The sequence below is a fragment of the Epinephelus fuscoguttatus genome, linkage group LG18 (genome assembly GCF_011397635.1).
Source record: "Epinephelus fuscoguttatus linkage group LG18, E.fuscoguttatus.final_Chr_v1".
NCBI lineage: Eukaryota > Metazoa > Chordata > Actinopteri > Perciformes > Serranidae > Epinephelus > Epinephelus fuscoguttatus.
This window is the reverse complement of record NC_064769.1, coordinates 822,823-844,311: the sequence shown is the minus strand read 5'-3', so window position 1 is coordinate 844,311 and position 21,489 is coordinate 822,823. Positions and strand designations below refer to the sequence as shown.

The 21,489-nt window shown below is 43.5% G+C and overlaps 1 protein-coding gene across 2 annotated transcripts in view; it reads left to right on the top strand.

Moving 5' to 3' along the window:
- Window positions 1-21,489, top strand: part of LOC125905812 (long-chain fatty acid transport protein 6) — a 63,358-nt gene that overhangs the window by 9,916 nt on the left and 31,953 nt on the right. The window contains exon 5 of one of the 2 annotated variants that reach the window (XM_049604046.1): window positions 2,917-3,111. The exons of the other annotated variant lie outside the window; for it this stretch is intronic. Within the exon in view, the coding sequence (XP_049460003.1) occupies window positions 2,917-3,111 (195 nt within the window). The remainder of the gene's footprint in view (window positions 1-2,916; window positions 3,112-21,489) is intronic. 2 annotated transcript variants of the gene reach the window in all.

The following is a 21,489-nucleotide window of genomic DNA, read 5'->3' as shown; positions in this document are numbered from 1 at the left end:
TGTTGGTTGTTTGGTATGTGGTTTCATTTATTTAGAATAGAATAGCATAGAATAGAAAGAACTTTATTTATCCCAAAGGGAAATTCAGCTGTCAAGTAGCTCATAAAAGACAAAAAACAAAATAAGAATACATTAAAATAAGTGCATAAATAGAGATTTAATTAAAATAAAAATGTCCATTACACAGCCCAGTCCAGTTGTGAAAATTAGTGTGTGTGTGACTGGATTCAGGACGTATTTAACAGTCTTATTGCCGTGGGAACGAAGGATCTTCTGAAACGATCTGGTCTGCAAAGCAGTGAGATGAGCCGACTGCTGCTTCTGCTCCTCTGTCACTCCAGGAGGCTGTGGAGAGGGTGTCTGCTATTGTCCATTATAGCTTTCAGTTTGTTCAATGTGGCCCTCTCCACCGCCGTTCTTAGTGGGTCCAATCTCCTGCCGAGCACTGAGCCAGCTTTTTTAACCAACCTGTCCAAACGCTTGGTGTTTTTGTCTGTCAAGCTGCTTTCCAAACACACTGCAGCGTAGAGAAGTGCACTGGTCACCACTGTGTGATTGAACATGGTCAACATCTCCATACACACACATCAAAGGACCTCAGTGTCCGCAGGAAGAACAGGTGGCTCTGCCCCTTCCTGTAGAGGGTGTCAGTGTTAGAAGACCAGTCCAGTTTATCATCCAGGAGGACCCCCAGATATTTGTAGGTGCGCACCACTTCAATGTCCTCCCCCTGTATGGAGACTGGTTGATGGGGTGACCTCTTTCTTCTGAAATCCACCATCCTCTCCTTGGTTTTGGCTGTGTTCAGGTGGAGACAGCACTTACTGCACCAGCCCCTGAAGGCATCCACGAGGTCCCTGTACTCCTGTTCCTGATCGCTCCTGATACAAGCCACAATAGCTGTATCAGAGTATTTTTGTATGTGGCAGGACTCCGACTACGGCAGTTCCCTGTGGAGCACCAGTGCTGCTCCTGACCATCCCAGATACATAGCTTCCAAGCCTGACATACTGAGGCTGCTCTGTCAGGTAGTCTGTTATCCAGGAGGCCAGGACGCGATCTACTCCCATCCTGGATAGTATTAAAAGCACTTGAAAAGTCAAGGAAAAGGATCCTCACACAACACCCTGCCTCTTCCATGTAGGTGTAGGCCTGGTGCAGCATGTAAAGAACTGCATCTTCCGCTCCCATGTGCCTCTGATAGGCGAACTGGAGGGGGTCCACATCATCAGTGACCTCTGACTTCTTCATAATGTGTGATGTTAAGGCCACCGGTCGGTGGTCATTTAACTCGGCCGGGCGCCCCACTTTGGGCACCGGTACGAGACAAGATGTTATCCATCATAAGTGCTATGAAATACAGCAACCCCACCCACACTGAAGAGTACTCATTGCGGTGGAAACACTATATGGACCCAGGGTCTAGGTACCATGTATGAAGGTTCCATAGGCACCATACCAAAAGTGTTTGGTGGAAACAGGGATTTAGAGTGACTGCCATTGCTATCCATGGAAATATCCATGCTTTCGTTATTCTTGCTAATGATGCTGGTCTCGACACATAGGCTAGAACAGCAGTCTGCCATGGTAACAGATTATGTATTGAACCACACTCCCATTCTCTGTTTGAGAGAAAATTGAAAAAAACAAAACAAAACAGGAAGTAATAACTGGCAGGAGTGGGGCTTCATAGACACAGTAGTTGTCCTTGCAGGCTGCAGTGTTTATTGCAGCCAGTGATAATGATGTCATGAACATAGTGAATGGTACAAATCTTTTTTTTTTCTTTTTTTTTTGCATTATTAGTAGAGGGGCTGAATTTGTGCTCAGTAAATGATAAACCTGCTCTTTAGATTCAGTTTACATGTGTAAAACTGTAAATTCTTTCCTGGAGAGAGGTAATGTCTGGGAGTCATTGAAATGATTCAGTCTCAGAGGACTATGAATATGAGTGATAAGTGGATGTATCCTTATGAAGCTTTGGGGCTTTCTTTCTGTTTGTGTCCCACAAAAAACAAGTTCAGTGCCCCAAAAATTAAGTACTGGTGACATTTGGTGGTTTTGCAGCTTTTCAAGATAAGCCACTGTACTTTAACATCATGTGATTGTATTTGTTTGTTGTTGATTAAATATGACTTAATTCATAAAACTAGATCAAAACTAAAATAATAAAGCACTATATTTTAACTTTGGGTCATTCTGCTAGACATGATGAAAATTAGGTAGGCTAACAATTCAGTGTTGATCTTGTACCTAAGTGGTGCAAATTTCCTAACACGTTGCAGTTAATCAAACCACCTGACATGCTGTCAGGCCCTCGACTTCTGCCTAGCTGGCAGCTTCTCTCCCCATCCCTTTTTCTGTGTGTTTTCTGTGTGTGCTTCATTAAAGGAGTGGAGTTAGATATGATTAAGCCTGGTCACAAACTGGCAGTCATTATCATCAACCTCTAATTGCTGGTTCCTACCACAACACAGACTGTATTTACTCATTCCTTGGCCTGACCCCTGCTCCTGCCGTCACTCCCTCCTGTCTCATCCTCCCCCTCACTTTGCACTACCTGGACCCTACTCCTTGGACTGTGCTTCCCCAGCCTCCCTAGCTGGTTCCCCTATCAAGCCTGCTAACTTCAACCTCCCACTTGTTTTCACACTGTTCCAGCTCCCACCCCAGTTAAGACTCATTCTCCACTCATCTGTGCCTGCCTCTCGTCCAAGTTCCTTCTCCTGTGCTTCTAGTCTTTGTCTAAAGCAAAGCCACATACGACCCCTATCACAGTCCAGGACACACTTGTGATATAAATGTTCTCATCTGACTCTGGGCAAGCCCTCTACATAAGCATATTTCCAAAAGATAGGACTGCTTCTTAAAGAAGTGAAATGCTGTTTCATAATCAAAGTTTTATCTTGCCTCCAGGTTCCAGAGGAGAGAGTTCATAGGGTTTGGCTGGCAGCAGGAAGTGGTCTCAGGTCAGATGTTTGGAAAGAGTTCATCAAGCGTTTTGGTATGATCAAGATCAGAGAGGGCTACGGCTTAACTGAGGCCAGCATCGGCTTCCTGAACTACACCGATGAGGTCGGACCAATTGGGAGGGCGAGCTTTTTCAACAAGGTCAGAAATGCAACAGTTAGTAATGTATACTCTGGACCTAGACCTCACTGTATTTCATTAGAGGCTGAGCAGCTGCTACTGGCCCCTCTTTCAGTCTTCTTCTTCTTCTTCCTTTTCTTCTTCTGCTTCTGCTTCTTCCCTTTCTTCTTCTTCTTCTTCTTCTTCTCCTGTTTTTTTTCTTCTCATGCATAAAAATTAACAAAACCAAAGTCTAAAGCTTTAAAAATTCCTAACAAGTCAGCAGTACATGCTACGACTTTGCAACTTTAACCAGATTATAGACTCAGTTGAGCAGAAAGTTCCATTCACTTGGAGCTGGCAGTAATTATGAAATCCATCACTCTGACATTTTCATGTCATGGTGGAAGTACTATGCTAAATTTCATTGTATCATTGTATTTCAAGTATCTCAAAAACTTGAATTTTGACTATTTTGAATTCTATCCTTAATAAACAATTGTAGTCAATGGAAATGACTGCAAACAACAGTTTGCCACTTACAGAGCAATTAATCTTTGTAAAAGTAAAGACACATCTCAGTGTTGTCTAGATAAAGTACAAAAATTTGAATTTTGTCTTGTCTGAATTTTTGACACTAGTTGGAAATCTGCTTTTAAGTTGCAACCCTGTTGATTGAGTAAGGGTACATTTCAAGTCTTGTATTTGATATTTCCTCACTTCTTTATCCGTGCTGAAATTGGAAGTTGTTCTGATGCGCCATCTTAAAGGCTAGACCAAATCTCTTATTTCTGTAAGGATCAAGGAGCAAGGTGGGATCTCTGAGGAGTGATGAGCAGCTTCCATGGAGATTTTTAATCAGCCTTTTATTGGATATTGATTATTGATTAAACGCTGCAGCTGATCAGACTGATCTGATACATCACATCATCACTGGAGTGTGTCACTCAAGTTTTATATTTGGCGTCATTCAAGCAGCACATTTGGTGTGATTGTGTGCAAGGAATGTTGTATCAAAAACAAGACTTAAAATAACAGAGGCTCAGACGTGGAGTTGCACATTTAAGGGTTTACTCGCAAGAAAGCCAAAGAATTCATCATGACAATTTATAGTGCCTGACAAACAAGCAGTATCAGTTGACACACCTACAACTTTCCAATACGCATTAAAAGGTGTTTCCTGTCCCTTAAGCATTTATTTCCTGTTTTTCCAGACAACCAGCTCTGAGAACAATTGCTTCTCCTCACATAACCAAATTTGGCCTGAGTCAACGCCAGGGGCCATATTCACAAAGCTTCCTAGCGCTAAGAGTTGCTCTTAGTGAAGAAATTCTAAGAAAATTCTTAGAATTGTGATGTTTCCTTAGAATTTCTCCTTAAAGTTAAGACTAGGTCCGTGGAAAAATAAGTTATTCCCAGAGCATCTTAGACCTTAAAAGAGTTCCTAAGTTGAAAAACTGTTAGGAGTAGGGAGGAGGACTTTTAAGAGGCTTAAGAGTTTTTTTTAAGCAGAGGAGAAAATGGTGGAAACACCATGAAATGCTACAGATCAGATTGTGCAGGAATTATGTTTGTGGTCAATCTCATTAGAGATACGCACACATTTTGCACATTTTTCCAATGAAATAACACTATAACGCCAGAAATAAAACGATCACAACACTAAGATATTTGAAAAACTGGAAAAATGCAACAGTGCAGCAGTGATGACTTTGCTCCGTCTCAGCTGTTACGGACTGGCAAAAACCCAAAGAAACTCAAGTTGCAGGAGACAGGCGGAGTAAAGTTTACAATAATTTATTACAATAAGCAGCAGCAAAACACAAAAACGGCTGCACGGTGAAGTGAGCTGCCTGGTAGTGGCAGGAGGTGAGAGCTCCGGAGAACAAAGGCGGCAAGGCACCAAACTGTAAAAACAGAGACAAAAACACGAGTCAGTGGAGCAGGGGTCCGTTTCACAAAGCAGGTTTAGTGAAAACTCTGAGTCTGTTCACCCTGAATTGAGGGAAACTCTGGGTTTCCGTTTCAGAAAGGGAGGTAACTTAAACCAGAGAAAGCAGAGTAACTCCAGCCCGTTTCAGAAAGAGAGGTAACTGAAGCTCGGTGTCAGTTACTATGGCAACTGACTCTGTGAACCTAACCTGGTCGGGAGCAGGTTTTCTTCAATGAACCTCGAGTTTCTAGCTGTCTCCTCCCTCTTACGCCACACACGCAGTGTGATTCATTGATTCATTCGTTTAGTGTTGCGCGGGTTTCAGCGAGTTTGATCATCTGTCCTCAAGGTAAAGTTGGATCCTAAAGTGTGTTCTAGTTCTAAATCTACTTTTTTCGACCATGGCATTTCCGTTCATGGAGGACCGTGTGGACGAAGAGGCAGTGTTACTGAGGAGGGAGTTACGCAATCGCCGGGAGATTATTCACAGGCTCAGAATTGACGTATTATCATTTCCAGAACATTTTCTTTTTGAACGGTACCGTTTCACATCACAGTCCATGATTTAGCCTATATCCATAAACTCATCCGTCGTGACAAAACCAACGTCACCAACCGTGGACGTGCACTTTCATCTACCCAGATTCTTTGTGTTGTTCTTTGTTTTTTTGCAAACAGGAGTTTTCTGTATAATATCGGAGATACAGAAAATATCAGTAAGGTCACTGTCTGCAGAGCCGTGAGAAAAGTGTCCCTAGCTCTGAAACGTCTATTAAGCTCTTTTGCTGTGTTCCATGGACATAAACCCGTGAAGGTCATCAAGGAGGAGTTCCAAAGGATTGCAGGTGAATGATGTAGAAATCAGTTAAAATGTCTTATTATAAATCATATTCAGTTAGTGACATGGTGCTGCAACCTCAGACAGGGATTAGTCATTTTAATTTCTTTTAGGATTTCCCGGTGTGATAGGATGCATTGATGGAACCCACATTCCCATCATTGCTCCTTCACAAAATGAAGGAGACTATGTGAATAGGAAGTCCATTCACAGCATTAATGTGCAGGTAGACTGACTATCTCAAAATGTCAGTCTGTATCACACTGCAAAAACTCAAAATCATACCAAGAATAGGGGTGCTGGTGGCTTAGTGGTAGAGCAGGCGCCCCATGTATGAGGCTTTTGCCGCAGCAGCCCGGGTTCGACTCCAGCCTGTGGCCCTTTGCTGCATGTCACTCCCTCTCTCTCTACCCCCTTCACGCTTGTCTGTCCTATCCATTAAAGGCTAAAAAGCCCCAAAAAAATTATTTAAAAAATAAAATAATAATAATACCAAGAATATTTGTCTCATTTCTAGTCAACATGTCTCATTTTTGGTCAAAACAAATCACACCTAAAAGTAACTTGTTTTTGGACAATTTCCACTTGTTTCAAGCACATTTTTACTTGAAAAATAATGAGGTGGTATTGCATCTAAGTGAACTAAATTTTAGCTTTAACACCATTCCACCTGTTTGCATCTGTAGCTAGCCTAATATTATAGCCTAATATTATTGTGATTGCATAAATGTATGAAATAAATTTATACTTGCACATTGACTCGAGCAGTAATTTTCTCCCACGCCGACTCCCGTTCCTTCGCTGCTGCAGCCCTGTTACTCTTCTTCCTGAAAACAGCTTCAAATTCGCTGTATGAACACATTAAAATATCCAACTCCAGAGGACTAAAAAAATGCAGACCTTTTCTTGTCGCTTGTTGCCATGGTGAATCGTGGTATCGGGGCTCCATTCATAACGGCTTTTTAAAGTCGCGGTGCACGCGCTTAACTCGGAGTGAACAAACTCTGTGATGATTGAACTGATTGAAATCACCTGTTCTGAAACCCGTAACCCAGAGTTTCCCATCTCAGAGTTACTTTCTGAAACGGACCCCGGTCAAAAAGAGAAACGGGTAAAATACTCACAAGGTGAAAACCTCAAGCAAGAGTAGCGCTACCGAACGAAACGGAATCATCTGGCAACGAAGTAAAGTCAGAGCTGGCTTTATAGTGAGGTAGATGAGGTGAAATGGAAACCAGGTGTGCCTCACCGCCTAGGTCAGCCCCGCCTCCGCCACACACCAGCCCTGCAGGTCATGGAAGTACAGGAAAACAAAGAAGAAATCACAACACAAGAGCAGCCACAAAACATGCATCAAAAACTCAAACCATAACATCAGCCTTCAAGTCTCATATTGTGATGCAGTTCATTTCATTTCCACTGGGTGTCCACACCTTGCAAGGCTGGGGTGTCTGTGACAACCAATCTCATCTGTTAAAAGAATGCATCACATCTAGCAACAGAGTCAACCACACCTCCTCACGAAGATAAAAGTACTATAGCGCATCAGTAGGATTGTTATTTTGGTTATGACGGATGTACGATAATTTCCCTCAAAATACAATAATTTTGAGTCTCTGCTACAATAATCCTACATTTCTCACCTGGCAATGCTGGCGAGCCTCCGCGGGCGCTCCGCTCTGCTCAGCGGCCTGTGTGGACAGTCAGATAAGTTAATGGGCGCCGATTGAAAACTGCCTCCGCGGCTGGGCGCTGCGCTTCGGTTCAGCGTCCGGTGTGTCCGTGGTGTAAGGCTCTGTCGTATTGAAACTTGGTCAGAGGTGGCCCATTGATGCTGAGTAGCATGCATGCAGCCAGATGGTCCCCCTGCAGCCTGCTCCTCAGGTCTGTCTTCACCTATGCATAAAAACAATTAAAAGTTTGTTGAATACTGTTGATCTTGAATGTGCTCTTAGACTGACCAGGTTGTCTGGAGAGGGAGCGTGGTAAACAGGTAGCAGGTGTCGCAAATTAATAAATGACTGCTTGCCCCAGTTCCAGCTATGTGTGCATGCCGGTCAAACGAAACTGATGGCTGCGTGTGATTATTCCTCCATCAGTTAAAACATTTTAGTCAGTGTTCCAGCCCTTTTCATGATGGCAGCTCCAACAGGTTGTGATGTCCCTTGTGATGAGGTGAGGCGGCGGATGATGGCAGAAAGGCGCTGAAGATTCTGAGGGACCATTAAGCCTGATTTATGGTCCTGCGTCAAATCAACGACGTACCTACGTCGTAGGGTACGTGGCTACGCAGGAGACTCGCATTTCCGGTTCCGTATTTCCAGATTGCGCCATCCACACCATCTTTAAACATCTTCTGTTGCGATGTAGATGTTGTAGACTGTTTCCCCAGCTACTTTCTTCGACATCCAACAACTCCAACTCCAGCAAGATTCTCTCTCTCTCGGTCACCATTGTTCACTGTGACCGGAAAAGCCAGAAGCTAAACAAAGAATCAACTAGAAACGACGATAACCATTCAGGAAAGGAACGCAGCCCCCTACCGCTCTGGTGGTGAATTGCACCGCAACGAAATGGAGTGACGGAGAAGTTCGAAGTGTTCACGACGGCGTCACGGCAACGACGTAGGTACGTCATAGGTACGCCACAGGACCATAAATCAGGCTTTACGCTGGTAAGGGGAAGCCACGAGTGATCAGCTTATACACGGAGCTGACGTCCCTTCAGAAAGCTGTTAATGAGACCGTCACAGGCTATGTTGTTCATGCAGACACTGCTATCACAGCACTGAGGAATGCAGGAGAAACTTATGGCATGTCAACTGCAATGATCCTGAAGGGCCTGCTGGACTCATTTAAGCCATTTTCCATCCATGGCTGTGTGTGATTATTCCTCCGTCACGTGTCACGTAATGTAAACACGGGTAAACAAAGCTCATGCTTTCGCTGGTCTCACGCAAGCGTGCACACATGAGCGCAGAGCAAAGAGAAACAGTCAGAGCTACAGGCTACAGTGAGGCTAAAAACAGAGTTCATATGACGTTTTTCGAAACAACTTTTTATGCCAAGGCTGCAGGACACTTGGATCACTACGGATGAGCATGTTGGAGATATTTTGTGGTTTCAATTTTGTGTTCTTGGATGTTAGTCTGGGGCGCCATCAGCCAGGTGTGCTAGCCGCTCCCCCCGCCGATCTCCGCAAGGGATGTGAGGACTCTAAAACTTCACCAGAGCCTCCCTCGGCATGAGGGTGAGTAGATAATGGCTGAATTTTCATTTTTAGATGCACTATCCCTTTAAGTACATTTTAAAACTGTAGATGGAGCTGCAGTTCTTAATGGTATCCAGTAGGGCATTCCTAAGGCAGTACGACGAAAAGGAATAAGACAGTCTCTTGTCGAGGATATTCGTGTTGATTTTATGGACCCTTCCGAGTGAAAGTCAACAAAGTCTCTTAATGGAGGCGGGGCCAAACCATTTAAGATTTAATACACGAGGCACAGGTTTGAAAAAACTCTAAAATTCTCAAACTAAAAAGATGATGCTTCTCCAGTATTATACAGTGATGTATGGATGTCTTGGCAGGGTCCATTGTAAGACAGTTTATAATATTTCTAAAATTAGCTAAATTATATTTGACATTTTTACAGAGTTTTTTGATATGCATCTTGAAATTAAGGTTAGGATCCAAAGTTATTCCAAGGTACTAAGTGTAATTCAAAACATGAAATTTAAGTATGCATATAGATGTAAGCACAGTCTTAAAATACAACCCTTTTGAATAATTAAAATGTGATTATTGACTGAATACATGAAATCCCACAACCACCTATCAGAAACAGTGTAAAATCAAATCAAACTTCATCATTAAACAATACTTAAATAGTAGTTTCAAAAACCTACATTAAAATATCATGCAAAATAGAACTCCAATTACATTGTATCAAATGCAGTTTCAAAAGGTTAAGAGTTCAAAGAGACTTATGCATAGACGTCGGACCTCCCATCCGCACCCCATCAGCCTCCCTACCCACTGCATCACGCTTTAAGAAAATAAAGAATCAGAATTTAAACTCAATTTGCCTCTTTCATATCATTAATGCATAGGTCTATGCTTTTGATGTGATATGCAGCCTGCCTGACTACGTACAGTAGCCAATTGGCATCTGGCATAGGCTAGGCCTACTGTATGTAGTCAGGCTGCATCAGACAGCCCAGTGTGACGTAAGCTAAACAAAAAAAAAAAAAAAAAAAAAAAACATGACTTTTTTTTCCCCACGCATTGTTGTTTTGATCTGTTGGTGTTAGCTTAATGTCACACGCAATGTGAGTTCAATAAAGCCAGCTGAAATGTCGCAAAAAAGGATTTCAGATTTTTTTTTTTTCCAAAATCTCCCGACTCTGGGCCAGCTAAACGTCCGAGAGAGACAGCTCACAGTGTGACACCTGAACCCTGTGTGCCACTGCCAGCAAGCAGACAGCAGCAGGAGCAACAGCGGAAGCAGCTAGCCCAAGGACCCGGCTGCGGTCCTCCCTCCCCAGTGCCACCCGGTGCTAGCCAAGAGGCATTATCCTTCAGACCATCGCATGATTATAATTTTCCTGTCAGGAAATTTAGCGGGGAGAACTTCACTCGCTCCTGCAAGGCCGCCTGGTTCAGAGAGTGGCAGTGGCTGGAATACATTGCGGACAGTGACAGTGGCATTGTGTGTGGTGCATGCAGGTCAGCTGTCAAGAGCAAACTGGTCGTGTCAGAAACCGACAGTCTATTTTTGAAAGATAAAGGCTTTTATCTGGAGAAAAGCAACGGAAAAGATCAGGGACCACGAGAAGACTCGCATTCATTTAGATGCGACCCAAAGATTGGCTGCATTGAAAACAACTCCAATTAATGCGCTACTCTCTGAGGCCGCTGCTAAAGAACAGAGAACAGCGCAGAAAATGCTGGAGCTCATTTTCAGCTGCATAAGATTCCTGGGGCACCAGGGACTCCCTCTGAGAGGGGCTGCAAATCGGGATGGGGTGTTATGACAGCTAATGGTGGAGAGGGTACGCACTGATCCTGACCTGGAGAACTGGATGAAAAGGAGAGACAACTGGATGTCTGGCAGCATCCAAAATGAAATTCTGGAGCTGTTTGCGCATGACATTCAGAGAAAAATCGAAGCCAAAGCATCCCAAAGTCCTTTTTTTTGGCTTAACTGCTGATGGGACCACTGATGTCAGTGGCAAAGAACAGTTTTCATGCAGTATACAGTTTGCTGATCACAATCTGGAAGTTCAGAATTTCTTTCTTGGCTTTTACAACACCCCAGACACAACAGCAGAGATGCTGTTTTTGTGCATAAAAGATGTCCTTGTTCGGCTCAATTTGCCAATGGAGAAGCTGAAAGGCTACTGTTTTGATGGAGCCAGTACCATGTCTGGGCGGTTCACGGGAGTGCTGGCAAGATTAAAGGAAACATGTCCTGACTCCGTGTTTGTCCACTGCGCAAATCACTCTCTGGATTTAGTGTTACAAGAAGTGGCAAAAGAAGTGCGCCTTGTTGCTGATACACTGAACTTCATACGAGAAGTCACAGTTGTTATTAATGATTCAGCAAAGAGAAAAACCTTATACCAGTTTCTTTTTGGATGTGGAGAAGTGATAAACCTGCTTGCCCTGTGCCCAACTCGGTGGTGCGTCAGAGTTGTGGCACCATAGGCGTCATTTAGGTATGGCGAGGTATGGCAGCTGCCATACCTTGGAATTGGGAGAAAAAAAAGAGAGAGGTTCTGTAGTCATCTTACTCGAGGCTCACTGGCTGGTTGTTTTCATTGTATTGCACTTAAATAGGTCAATAATATGCTCATCAGTGAATACGAGCGTTATTGAATCAAATTGTTCGCCACTTCACTCCTCCGTGAGTTATGTAAGTTACCGTATATTTCCAAATAGTCACCCAGTGGCAAATAGCCGCCGGGCACCTAATAGCTGCCGGGTGTTTGACCCCATTTTGCGTATTAAACGCCGGTCCGATTAAACGCCCGGGCGATTATTTCCTCATTCATTGCCTCATGGCTGTCCCTGCTTGAGGGACTGTTTGCGCTTTTATGCACGGGTCGGTGGTGAAGTGGTGCACATGACTCGTGCTACGGATGGATGGACGGACGAACAGACAGCCACATATCTAAAACAGGTAATACATATGGCTACATCTTTCCCACATCAAATATCTGTGATCGCCTTGACCTGCGTGCGTAAAAGCGCACAGAATTCCGTGTCCTCTCACCGTGGATGCTGTGATTTGATGGCCCGGTACTCATTGTCGCCCACTCTTATAAGACCCAATGACAATAATAATAATAATAATAATAATAATAATAAGTTACTGTGGACCTATATGCCATGCCTTTTAACAAAATTACCAAAAGAGTTCGCTGAAAAACAGATAATGTCAGCCTGAATTACTCACATGCGTCCCCGGTGAAAATTGCTGACATGCATGGGGAATACAGCTTCTACAGGCTCGCCATAGCTTACAGTCAGGACTCAGGGACCAGAATTCGGGTTGGCGGACCTTTGGGATGGCGATATTTCGGTGTGGCGGCCTGTAACTGTTGGTTAAATGGCCCGTTCGGTTGATATTCGGATAACTGGGGCTTTACTGGTATAATGCAATAGCACCACCCAGCAGTGAAACCCGTGTACACGTGTACACGAAAAAAATGACCCACTCTAAACGTTTAGAGATAGTACACGAACTCACCCCTACATTACACAGTATTTTTGCACTAAAAAACATACTGGACAGGAACTGTAACCAAATAACGGCCTGGTGCAGGTTGGTGCAAAAAAAAAAAAAAAAAGCCTTGAGCAAATAGCCCCTGGTTTTTTTAAATGCCTGGGTCAAAATTGATTTTGTGAAATAAACGCTCGGGCTACTATTTGGAAAAATACGGTATCTATGTGTTGTAAAAGCATTTGGCTCTGCTGCTGTAGACAGCCTGTCTAAATGATGTCTTGAAGCCTGTCTGATTGTATGTGGGGGTTTTTTCATCACGTTGGCATGTTAAGCTTGTATTTTCAGTCTCTGGAGACGCTCCAATAAATTCGCCTATACAGTATTGTACCAACTTGGCCTTTGTTTTACTGTGTTTCATACACCGGACCCCTTGGTTATCTTCTAGAAATGAGCTTGTAATTAATTTATTTTCTTTATTTTCTGTGAAGTTAAACACATGACTAATGATAGGCTAATTAAACGTCCGCTCGCTGTCCGAGGTGCTGAAATATGCACCGAAATAGGTCCAATGTTTTCACTGCTCTCACCAAGTCGTGCATTACATGCAGACTTGAGGTAGCCTATTATGAATGTGAGAAACAGCTTTATGTCATTTTATGCTTTATGTTATTAAGTTTTCAATAGCACAGTATGTACTTCTGACAGGTCAAAGACCAAAGTGAAGGTTTATATAAGTTCAAATTTTTGAAACTCCACCATCAGTAGCTCTGTGACGTCATGTCATATTGTCATACCTTAGCTTTTACTGAAACAACGCCCCTGTGTGGCACCGTCACGTTTTCTGGCTGGCTATGGAGAGATGCTACAGACATTCAGGACCTTGGAGAGTGACAGGACTGCTCAAAAAGGGCACCACTATGCGCACAGTCTTAGGTTTGTTTGCCTGCGTTACTGTGTTTACTCCATGTGAAGCAGTGGCTCGGTCACTGCAAGGCATCAGGGTCACAGCCCTTGGATCAATGGAAACTGCCAAACTCCGCAGGGCACTACAACCTAAAGCCACCACATCCAGTGCGCAGCAAGACCCCAGCACGATTTCGCCATACAGCGGAGGAGGAGGAACGGGAGTTGAGGAACATGAAGGGTAAATAATAATAATAATAATAATAATAATAATAATGATAATAAGGCCTCACGATAAACTTTATTTTGGGCTATATCAACAATATTTTGAAATAACACATAGCCTACCATAAAACTCATCAATATCCTGTAATTGTGTATGTTGAAAGAATGCAACAAATGCGCTCACATAGCGCAAATATTAAGTTTTTGCTTGTTTTGTTATTTTCTTTATTAACATATATTTTTTTAAAAATTGAAAAGATACAACATAATTTGTGAAAGAACATGAAGCAGAATTGCCTTAATGTCCTCCGGGGCCTTGAAAAGTGACACTCTTCATAAAGCATATTGCTGACAGACAGTTTTGATGTAGGCTATCTATCCATAGATTATGACATTAAAAAACCGATATAGTTCAACAATACTGTACATCCATGTAGCTACGACTATTTATTCAGCAATAAGCCTGTAATGAATAATTCATAATACACAAACAACGGTATACACTATCATATACCATTCACTATATACAGTACAGGCCAAAAGTTTGGACACACCTTCTCATTCAATGCGTTTTCTTTATTTTCATGACTATTTACATTGTAGATTCTCACTGAAGGCATCAAAACTATGAATGAACACATGTGGAGTTATGTACTTAACAAAAAAAGGTGAAATAACTGAAAACATGTTTTATATTCTAATTTCTTCAAAATAGCCACCCTTTGCTCTGATTACTGCTTTGCACACTCTTGGCATTCTCTCCATGAGCTTCAAGAGGTAGTCACCTGAAATGGTTTTCCAACAGTCTTGAAGGAGTTCCCAGAGGTGTTTAGCACTTGTTGGCCCCTTTGCCTTCACTCTGCGGTCCAGCTCACCCCAAACCATCTCGATTGGGTTCAGGTCCGGTGACTGTGGAGGCCAGGTCATCTGCCGCAGCACTCCATCACTCTCCTTCTTGGTCAAATAGCCCTTACACAGCCTGGAGGTGTGTTTGGGGTCATTGTCCTGTTGAAAAATAAATGATCGTCCAACTAAACGCAAACAGGAAGGGATGGCATGTCGCTGCAGGATGCTGTGGTAGGCATGCTGGTTCAGTGTGCCTTCAATTTTGAATAAATCCCCAACAGTGTCACCAGCAAAACACCCCCACACCATCACACCTCTTCCTCCATGCTTCACAGTGGGAACCAGGCATGTGGAATCCATCCGTTCACCTTTTCTGTGTCTCACAAAGACACGGCGGTTGGAACCAAAGATCTCAAATTTGGACTCATCAGACCAAAGCACAGATTTCCACTGGTCTAATGTCCATTCCTTGTGTTTCTTGGCCCAAACAAATCTCTTCTGCTTGTTGCCTCTCCTTAGCAGTGGTTTCCTAGCAGCTATTTGACCATGAAGGCCTGATTGGCGCAGTCTCCTCTTAACAGTTGTTCTAGAGATGGGTCTGCTGCTAGAACTCTGTGTGGCATTCATCTGGTCTCTGATCTGAGCTGCTGTTAACTTGCGATTTCTGAGGCTGGTGACTCGGATGAACTTATCCTCAGAAGCAGAGGTGACTCTTGGTCTTCCTTTCCTGGGTCGGTCCTCATGTGTGCCAGTTTCGTTGTAGGGCTGTCGGCTGTGTAGTAACCTGACTTCTGCACAACACAACTGATGGTCCCAACCCCATTGATAAAGCAAGAAATTCCACTAATTAACCCTGATAAGGCACACCTGTGAAGTGGAAACCATTTCAGGTGACTACCTCTTGAAGCTCATGGAGAGAATGCCAAGAGTGTGCAAAGCAGTAATCAGAGCAAAGGGTGGCTATTTTGAAGAAACTAGAATATAAAACATGTTTTCAGTTATTTCACCTTTTTTTGTTAAGTACATAACTCCACATGTGTTCATTCATAGTTTTGATGCCTTCAGTGAGAATCTACAATGTAAACAGTCATGAAAATAAAGAAAACGCATTGAATGAGAAGGTGTGTCCAAACTTTTGGCCTGTACTGTATATATATACATATATATATATATATATATATTTTTTTTTTTTTTTTTTTTTTTTTTTTACAAAAAAACACAGAAAATAAGATGCTTATTGCTGGCGCAATATGAATGTGACACTCAGATGAAAACACTCGTTCTGACCTCACTGAACTGCCAGGTATGACCAACTTCTGCCTCACTATCTGAGCAATGTTTGGATACCTCAGTGCACCTGTAGTTTTCCACTACAAGAGTGGATCCTGGTCAGCTCGTAGTGGTCTCATTCTGGTAACGTTTCATCTCTTCTTCAAAAAGGGTAGGCAAGGAGGCAGCAGGTGCAACACTCTGCCTGTATGTCTCCCCGAACAGGTCACACATCGTGGACAGCGCAGTGGGTGGTGTTGGCGCAGCGGGCTCATCCGTCGGCGCCTCTCCCTCCGTCTCTCCGTCCCTCTCTGGCCCGGCTTGTGCGCAAGCCATCTCTGCCCAAACAGGATTCGCCATGATATACAACATTATTAATATTATTAGTTATTAATGATATTCAAATGATCAAATTTAGGTTCGAACTTATAAAATATATATATATATATATATATTCGAATATATTTCGAACTTCAAATTTTTTTTGACAGCCCTACTCGGCACAGTCCTTGGGGCGGCTGTGGCTCAGAGGTAGAGCGGGTCGTCCACCAATCGAAAGATCAGCAGTTCGATCCCTGGCTCCTCCGGTCTGCATGTCGAAGTATCCTTGAGTGAGATACTGAACCCCAAATTGATCCCAATGGCTGTTCCATCGGTGTGTGTTAATGAATAGCAGGTGGCACCTTGTATGGTAGCCTCGGCCACCAGTGTATGAATGTGATTCGTAGTGTAAAAAGCGCTTTGAGTGGTCAGATGACTAGAAAGGAGCTATATAAGTGCAGGTCCATTTACTTTAGGGCACAACCAGGTATCTGGACCAGCTGCCTTGTGGACAGACACATAGCCTGCTCACCCAGGGGAGGGCTTGTCTTCTGTGCTGGTATGTTGTTCTGTGTTTCAAAGCGGCATTCATTGAGGCAGTTTAGTAAAGACATGTCATTATTGCAAGTCCAGTCCAGTCCAGGCTGTGAGGGTTTCGATGCCCCGTCAGAGACTCTGTGCATCTCTAGTGTTGCTGAAGTGTCCAGATATTTTCTTGCTGTGTTGAAGTTTTGCTTCCCCGATTCCACGGAACAGGTCAGCTCTTGCTGTTGCAAGGCCTGCGGTGTCACCAGCCCTAAAGGTTGCGTCCCGAGCCCTCAGGAGCCTGTGAACCCCTCTTGTCATCCAAGGCTTCTGGTTAGCACGAACAGATATGGTTTTGGTGTGAGTGATATCAGTGCATTTAGTGATGTAACAACCTCAGTGTATTCCTCTATGTCTGTATGGTCATTGTGAGAGGCTGCTTGTTTGAAAATGTCCCAGTCCGTAGTGTTAAAGCAGTCCTTCAGAGCATAGGAGACCTCCTCTGGCCATACACGTACCTCCTTTTGTGTTGGTCTGATGGCTCTCTCTCTGGGTCTGTATGTAGGTCTCAGCATAATGGTGATGTGATCAGAGAGACCCAGTGGGGTAGGATGGAAGCCTTGTATGTTCCCTTGCATGTTGTGTAAGTCCACCACATGGTGATGAAGTTTGGGCAGTAAAACCTTTAGCAGTGATAAGGAATCTGTCTGGGTGCGCTGTGTCAAAGCCTGGCTCGAGGGAGACACACCATTTAAAGAACTAACAAATGCTTTTATTTAACAAAATAACTGAAAATCTGCACAAATAAAGTATGATAAAGTATGGGGTGTGAATGTCAGTAGAACAGACATGAGGTGCATGTTGACATGTTGTGTAAATGGAGTGTGTGTGAATGTGTTGGATGCATGAAATGATCAAAAGGTCAACAAAAAGACTAAAGGCTGCTACATCACCCAGGGTGCCTGCAGAGAGTGGAAGAGAGAGAGAGAATGATTAACAGGCCTAGTTATATAAACTGGTGGACACCGGGCCCAGGTGTCACCAGGAGGCACTGATTAGTGTTACAGGTGTGGCAAGCTTAGGTAATGCCACACACACCACTACCAACAACAACAGGGGTCGCTACAGCTGTCTTTTGTCACTCCTATCACTATCACTGGTGTTAGCGGTGGGAGGGATGTAAACAGCAACTGGCAGGATTGCCGTAAACTCCCTCAGTAGATAATAAGGCTGGCATTTAATAATGATGAACTCTGCCAGTGGAGAACAGTGTTTGTAAACAACAGCAGCATTCCGGCACCAAGCATCGCTGATGTAAACACAAACTACCCTGCCGCACGTCTTAACTCCCTCCACGGAGACCCGGTCGGTGCGGTAGCATGTTAGCCCAGCTAGCTGGATAGCGGGGTCCGGCATGTTGTCATTAAGACATGTGTCCGTAAAAATGAAAACACAGCAGTCCCTTACATCACGCTGCGCAGATCTCAGGAGCTGTATGTGGTCTGTTTTGTTGTCTAGTCAGCGTACATTGACCATAATAAGGGATAGTATCCCTGGTCTGTGTGGGCTAGCTGCAAGCATAGCCCGGATGCCTCTGCGCTTGCCTCGCTTCTGCTTTCTTTCACACCGCCTCCGGTGCCTCCTCTCTGGGTGTGATGTAGCAGGCGGGTCCAGTGATGTAGTAGTCCAGCGGAGAAGTCCCAGGTCCCGAAGTTCCTCTGTAACTTTCTGATCCAAGTTGTGGTGTTTTGACTTAATTCTTATATACAGAAAGCAGTGGCGACTGTATCTTCTGAGCAACATAGACATTGAACAACGCACACACTGACATAAACACAAGCACACAAACATTCACTGGAACACACAGTTTTAGGCACCAAACTCAGAGAGAGAGGGGCCGCTGCGTCCGTCAGCACCGCCATCTTGGTCATCAATCCAAGTCCAAGTTTCAGTTCCAATAAATCCTATAACACTCCACCTTTGCCTGCATTATCTTCTATTTATTGTTTCAGCTCCTTAAAGGGATAGTGCACCCAAAAATAAAAATTCAGCCATTATCTACTCATCCATATGCCGAGGCAGGCTCTGGTGAAGTTTTAGAGTCCTCACAACACTTACGTAAATCTGAGGGAGAAGTGGCTAGCAGCACAACTACACACCGAATGGCTGACGGCGACCCAGATTAAAACATCCAAGAATACAGAATTGAAACCATAAAATACCCCCATACTGCTTGTCCATAGTGATCCAAGTGTCCTGAAGTCCCAACATAAAAAGTTGTTTGGAAAAACGTCATCTGAACTCTGTTTTTAGCCTCATTGTAGCATGTAGCTCTAACTGCCTCTGTGTACACTGCGCTGACGTGTGTGCGCTTGCACGAGACCGTGAGATATCGGCACTGCCTTCATGTGTGTTCACGTGCTTTCGCTGGTCTCGCCGAAAGTGCAAACACGTCAGCGCAGCGTACGCAGAGCGCAGGCCTCCGCAGTTGGTGTCACCTGGACCACTTTGTATGGACCCTCTCGCCTTGGCTTATTCCACTTTCGCCGGAAGACATTAATGTTGTCATGGTCCCCTGGAACCACCAGGTTCTCTGCAGCCAAGTCCAGAACCTGGAACCCTGTTCTTTTCATGTAAAAATACTTATGTATGGCAGTTAGTTCATATATTCTTTTAACTCCATTTATACCTACTCAAGTGAGGGTCCCTTATAGGGCCCTCTCAAGTGAGGTGCTGGCCGACGTCTGCCTGTTAGAATTTCATGTGGAGTTAGATGTGTGCTTCTGTGTGTTTGCATGCGATAGCTCATAAGCGCAAGCGGCAAAGCATCTACCCAGTTTAGCTTGATGCTAGCACAGGTCTTGTTTAGCTTAGCTTTGAGAATCCCACTGATTCTCTCAACCATGCCCTGATTTTGAGGGTGCTAAACAGCTCCCATTGCTGCTTGATTCTTAACTGCTGTAAGATTCCTTTAGCTAACTTTTGTATGAATGCTGACCCATTATCTGAGCTTATTTCTCAAGGTATGCCAAAATGTGGAAAGACTTCCCGTATTAGGAATTTAACAACAGTTTCAGAAACAGATGATGGTGTTGCTTCAACCCAATGGCTGAAGCAGTCAAATACCACTAATATGTACCGTTTCCCATGTACTGATTTTATCATGTCAAAATAATCTATGACTAGATGTTTGAATGGTCCTCATGGCAGTGGAATTTGACCACCTGGTGTCTGGTAAATGGAGGTTCTGTCAAATGGTTGGACATTCTGATGTTTATAACTTTGAGTAATAAGGGGTTAATTATTTTTATACCTGCCTTCAATTCAATTTCAAAGACTGATTGTTCATTTTGCAGCAATTTTAGATACCAGGCTAAAAGCTTATCTTGCCTTCTCTATTTTATCATGAAATGTCTGTCTGTCCTGGGATAGTCTGGTGACCTGTCCAGGGTGTACCCCGCCTCTCACCCAATGTCAGCTGGGATAGGCTCCAGCCCCCCCGCAACCCCTAACAGAATAAGTCAAAAATGAATGAATCTCTTAGCCTCAGACTCATTAAGCTAGATACTGCTTTTTGGTGGATACTGCATTGTACTTTGCTCTGAGTATAGCCAGTTCCCTGTTTGTTTTCTTTGGATTCGTTAAGATTTTTTTCATCTCAAGTTTTTTCAATATCTTTTTCTAGCTCTGTCAGTTTCAAATTCGCAAGAGCATGTGGCCCATGACTGGGATATGATAACGGGAAGTCTCCAAGAGACATTTGTGTCCCTGAATTTGTAAAGTGTCTTTGAGTGCCATGAAAAGCGCCAAATAAGTATAATGTATTATTATTATTATTATTATTATTATTATCATTATTATTGTTATTTCTAGTTCAGTCAGCTTAAGGAACCCTTTGGATCAGCTATGAGCCAGAAAGCTAATTTTAGGGTAGCAAGATTCAAAGTCAATAACATTGCGTATGGTTGACAAACAGTAAATATAAATTGACAGAATGTTTAACAAGACTAGCTAGCTATCCCCAATCATCATTGTCCCCAAATCAATATTAATATTTTAAGAAAGCAATTAAAAGTATTTCCAAATCAAAATGGAGAATTTAAAACTGATAAATATCTGAATCACAAAAGTAGTAGTGCATCATACATTATAATGAATATTGATGTGCACAGCTTAAAAAAATTAAGGGAACACTTAATGGTCACAGTGTAACACCAAGTCAGTTAAACTTCAGAGATATCAATCTGTCCATCTAGGAAGCACAAGTGATTGTGAATCAGTATCACCTGCTTTGGTGCAAATAAAGTGACAACAGCTGTAATGAAAAGTCAAAAGCAAGACAACCCATTAAAAGGGAATGGTTTTGCAAGTGGTGGTCACATACAGTTGCTCTCTCCTCCTGACTGATTAATTTAATTTCCAGTTCATCTAGTCATTGGTATCTGTTCCTTCATGCGAGGAGGAACAGGAGGAACACTGCCTGTGCCCTACAAAATGACCTCCAGCAGGCTACTGGTATGCACATTTCTGACCAAAGTGTTAGAAACAGACTCCATGAGAGTGGCATGAGGGATTGATGTCTTCTAGTGGGACCTGTGCAGCACCCAGCACCGTGCAGCTCGATTGGCATTCATCAGTGAAAACCAGAATTTGCAGGTCCGCCCTTGGCACCCTGTTCTCTTCAAAGATGAGAGAAGGTTTACACTGAGCACATGTGACAGGCAAGAAAGAGTCTGGAAATGCTGTGGTGAACATTATGCTGCCTGTATTATCATTCCGCATGATAGGTTTGGTGGTGGGTGGGAGGGTAATGGTCTGGAGAGGCATATCCTTGGA